This window comes from Humulus lupulus, chromosome 6 (genome assembly GCF_963169125.1).
Source record: "Humulus lupulus chromosome 6, drHumLupu1.1, whole genome shotgun sequence".
In the NCBI taxonomy this organism is placed as follows: domain Eukaryota; kingdom Viridiplantae; phylum Streptophyta; class Magnoliopsida; order Rosales; family Cannabaceae; genus Humulus; species Humulus lupulus.
In genome coordinates, this window is record NC_084798.1 from 24,540,239 (window position 1) to 24,545,399 (window position 5,161).

Sequence of the window (5,161 nt, forward strand, 5' to 3'; positions counted from 1 at the left end):
CGGTTCTGCTAGTGCCGGAGGTTGTGCCGGCCTTCTTGTGGCAGCATCCTTTCGCGGACGCCCACGGGGCCTACGGGGAGGAACATGCACATCCCTAGGAGGAGGAGCTTGGTTTTCACGCGGAGGCGGGGGCTGAGCCACCTGCGCCTCTGCGACTATCCTAGCTAACTCCTCATTCCGCTTGTTGGCCTCTGCCAACTACTGTTTCAGTTGTTGGTTCTCAAGTTCCACAATGGGAACATATCGCTCAGGATTGTAGTACATATCCTCATCTCTTGGTGGAGGAGGTGATCCCCGAGAATCGGAGGATCCACTCCTTCCTTCGACATCTGGGTTTTCCATCGGTTGTTTCCCAGGACGTCTTGGATAATCTTCTTCAGGAATGTTCTGATTATTAGCGGCCATAACTTGTTTAGGGTGAGTGCTTAAGGCTCTCAATGAAAGCACCAAACTGTTGTCGCCGTTTTTCGTCAACAGTGAAAGAAGAGCACGAAAACAATTACCAGTTATGGCCAAATGAAATATGATAATACAAACGAGTTTTTTTACGTGGTTCAGCAGTTAAATCTGCCTAGTCCACGAGTCTTTTTTATTAAACTTAAGATGATCTCTGAAAATTCTTCAAGGATGAATTCTCCAGAGTTTTCTCCTAAGATCACAAAAATTCTCTCTCTTACAATGGTGCATGACTTCTCTATTTATAGAGAAGATTTCATAATACAATCCCACATATTTCGGGAAGTCATTCTGTATATGCAAATAAATTAAATGGCATTAAAATTCAGCAATCCTATATACAAGGAAACGTCCCCTGAAGATCAGGGGGTGTATAACTGAACAAATAATATCCCTTGATTGTAGGGAATTTATAGCAATCAACGTAGACCGTGTCTCTCATTGATGATTCGTAAAGATATCCAAAGTCATTATTTTATATTTCCAAGGCCCTATTCACCCAGGTATCTTACTGACTTTCGAGCTATAGCATCTTTTCGAGATCACATGACTTCGAGCTCATACGTGTGCCAGGCTTGGAGCCTTGATCCGAGATCATCCCGTGAATAGACGTACCTCGGGGTCTGTCTTTCGAGCTTGTGAGGATCTTCGAGGCTATCATCTTCGAAGTCGTCTCTACTTCGCCGGCTCGATGCTTAGATTTCGGACATGTTCCAGACTTTACGAGTTCATTTATTACGAATCCATCTTTCGAGGTCACAATCTTTATGGCTCGAAATCTGGGTGTAACAATATATATACCTATATACATATAAACTACACATATAAACATATACATATACATATAAATAAATAAAAAAACTAAATATATATGTATATATAAATATATATAAACTATACATTATATATATAAATCTTCAAGGCAGAGGCAGTGGTGCTCTCGACATGGTGGCGTGGTGGTCCTCTCGGCGTGAAGGTGTTAGCGTCGTGGGCATGTGGTGGAGGCGCAGACGTCGTCAGCTAGTAATACTCCTCCCGTCATGGCGTGGTGGTGCTTCTCTCATCGTCGGCGTGGTGAGGGAGATAAAGGGGATAATGGCAAGGAGATTGAGAGAGAGATTTGTGAGGGATTTGAGAGAAGGGATTTCAGGTTGTGAGGGATTTGTGAGTGTTGGCGTGTAAAGAGAAGAAAATGAGGGAGTGTGTAGGCTTGGTTATATTAATCTTTCATGGGCGACATGTGCGAATATTATCGCCCCTAATATTAAAACGCACAATTTTGGAAAATTTTCCCCAAAATAAGACCACGTATATTTTACCTCTAAGTTTGGCTCAAAATTTGTCAACTATCAGGGGCGACGTTGCCCTTGATATTGTTTTCCAATATTTGAGGCGACTAACGACATGTTGCCTCTAATAATCTCAATATTAGGGGTGATGTAGAGTCGCCCCTCATATTGTCGCATGTAAACATTGTTTTTCTTGTAGTGATACATTTTAGATTTGGGGTTTCAAACTTTCAATGTAATTAGATTTAGGGTTTCTAAATCTAAGTTTTGTTATAATTTAGTTTGTTAATTTTATTTAATTAGTTTTTATTTTATTTTCTATTTTAAAGTTAGTTAATAAATTTTTTCTAGTTTTTTTAAGAAATATTGTAATTTATTTTCTATTTAAATTATTTAATTAATTAATTAATTAAAAAATGTGAGGGTATTTTGGTCATATTAAAAATTCTTTGATCAAAATAAATCCCAGGGTATTATTTTGTCCCATTTTGCGAAATGTATGGTCCAAATTGTCATTTAACAAGTGTCCGATTAGTAACTTTTGCATAACACAAGGTCCAAAATAATATTTACCCATGAAAGAATAAAATATAGATGTGAATGTGGATATGGATATGGAAGATTGTGATTTTATTATGTTTTTATTTTATTTTCATATGAAGTAATATTTTTTTTTAAAATTTATTATTAAATGTTTGTATTTTATTGTGTAGAAAGTATAACTCTTTAAAAAGATGTTGTAATGTAATTTTTGATTGGATTTTATTAATAAAACTGTTTATATTGGATGTGATAAGTAATATTTGTAAGAATTAGATAATAATATAGAGGGGTGGGAAATGCTTATTTAAAATTTGAGACGGGTGTAAAAAGAAATATTATATTTTATGGGGGTGTGAAAAAAAAGGGTGCAAATAAAACCAGCCAAACATGAGGAATTCGCTTAAGAGTAAGCCTTTGACATTTGACTAACCCTTAAGCCAACGAATCTTCATAACACTAACTCATACATCTCTGATATTACATAACTTAGTACTTATAATTACTACATTAAATTTTAATTCATCCTTACGATCTATTCGTTTTCGCGTAATTTTGAAATCAATTTTGGGTATATTAATCTTTTTAAGGCAAAAAAGTAAACCATTTGTTCAACTGCCTAATTAGTAACAGGAATGACTGGGTAAGCTTCCAGCGATCCTAAATTCCCACCAACCAGTTTCTTAGAGCAAAAAATAAAAGTAAAATGCTAGATTGTGTAGACCAATAAAATATAAAACCCAAAATTCATAAATAATATTAATACATAGAAAACGTTTTCCTTTCCAATAAAAAGCCATACAAAATATGACCATCAAATAAAAGGAAAGACTACGCTGCACATGATGTAATTGATTAATGTGGAAATGTTCACATACCTGTCAATCATGGTAGTTTGTATATATGCATGCAAGTAAGAAGTTGATCAACACCACACCTACCCCTACCTTTCATGACTTTAGTCCATTCTTCACGTCCCATTACCTATAAAAGCATATTATCAATTAGATTTCTATACACAAACAAGTCCTCTATCTCTTCTTCGCAGAACACTATTCTTTTATCAGATTTCATCGATATTATCATGGCTTATCAACGCCTCCCAAACATCATGTTACCATTTCTGATTCTTACATGTTCATTCTGTATCAGCAGCATAATGGTTGCCGAAGCATCACGCCAGTTGTTAGAGACTACTCCTACCTTTCCAAAGGTACCTGAGATTCCAAAGCCCGAACTCCCCAAGTTGCCCGAGCTGCCAAAGTTTGAAATTCCTAAAGCTCCTGAACTACCAAAGCCTGAAGCCCCTAAATTGCCTGAGGTTCCTCATGAGCTGCCAAAGCTTGAAATTCCCAACGTTCCTCAAGTGCCGAATCCTGAAGCCCCAAAGTTGCCTGAGCTGCCTCATGAGCTGTCAAAGCCTCAAATTCCCAAGGTTCCTGAACTGCCAAAACCTGAAGCCCCAAAGTTGCCTGAGGTGCCAAAGCCTGAACTCCCAAATGTTTCTGAACAACCAAAGCCTGAAGTCCCTAAGTTGCATGAATTGAGCCATGATGATGCCCCTAAGGTACCCGAATTGCCAAAACTTGATGCCCCTAAGTTGCCTGAATTGCCAAAACTTGAAGTTCCTAAGTTGCCTGAAATGCCCCATGAATTTCCTAAGCTTGAGATTCCAAAATTACCTGAACTCCCACATGAGCTTCCTAAACCCACTTTGCCAACCATTCCTGGCCTTTCTAAGGACAACTCTATGCCTTCCCACAACACCCCACCTCACACCAGTAAGCCTTGAGCATTTAATGGAGTGATTGTTTCAGTTGCAGATTTAAATATTGCTTGATCACTTGTGTGTTGTTTCTTAATTTATGAAAGCTAATTCTTTAGCTACCTATAGGATTCTGTTATCCTTTCATAGTTACAATTTTTTTCACCAGTATTATTGTATACGTATGATGGAATATTTATTATAATTTTCTATCGAATATAGTTATTTTTATTGACATCCATATAATAAATTATATATGTATCACACACCTTAATTATTGTGTTCACGTGAGTTATAAGTTTCTTTCTCAAACAGTAAATATCTGCAAGAAGAAGAATATCCTTACCCTGATCCAAAGGAGTACAATATCGTATTGTGTGCTGGTCATTAGAACTTTTAATAAGGATAGCTAGCTGACTAATTTTTTTTGTCAGAACTTAAAATTATAATTTGTATTTCCTTGTAGACAAATCACAAAATGAACGCCAAATTAATAGAAGCTATATATATTTTCAGCAATTGCTGAAGAAAAGACATAAGAGTTAGTTAGAGTTCGTTTATGCTCAGTGTAGTTAGTTGATAAAGTTTGTTATGGTCTACTGTACTTTGACCCGCAGCTCCATCGGGTTTGACTGGCCCGCCCAATTTATTAAACGGAGCAGAACGGATTACTTCGCAAGGCGGGGCAGGCTTTGTTGCGGGTGCGGGCTGACCCGCCCCATTGACATCCCTAAATTACTGCTGTTGCTCAATCAGAAAAGCAGAGCTGATTTCATCAATTTCATTTTTCATCATTTCCATTTACTCTAAGCTTTCTCTCAAAGTTTCCTCACTGAAACAGTAATAAAATGAACGATATATATATATATACATCAATTGTAAACATATGTTAAAACCGGGAAAGATTTATCTGCAACTCATTATATATCCAGTTGCCAAACCACTAGAATCAGTCTCAATATTAATTTGTCCTTAGAAGTTACTACACATTTCTTGAATACTCTAGAATATTCTAGACATTTGTAGAATAATTTACTCAAAAATTTTCTAGATATTTGTAGAATTGAAGAACTTCAAAGACATTTTCTAGAATACTCTATACTCTAAAACT

General features: G+C 36.6%; 1 protein-coding gene across 1 annotated transcript; it reads left to right on the forward strand.

Annotated features, from left to right (window-relative positions):
- Positions 1–3,311: 3,311 nt before the first annotated feature.
- Positions 3,312–4,300, forward strand: LOC133783902 (protein PELPK1-like). The gene has a single exon (XM_062223501.1). The coding sequence runs from the start codon at positions 3,370–3,372 to the stop codon at positions 4,075–4,077; it is 708 nt and encodes a 235-aa protein (XP_062079485.1). The 5' UTR covers positions 3,312–3,369; the 3' UTR covers positions 4,078–4,300.
- Positions 4,301–5,161: the final 861 nt, after the last annotated feature.

Excerpts from the sequence above, each read along its gene's own strand:
- LOC133783902 (XM_062223501.1), top strand. The coding sequence starts at position 3,370 with ATGGCTTATCAACGCCTCCCAAACATCATGTTACCATTTCTGATTCTT.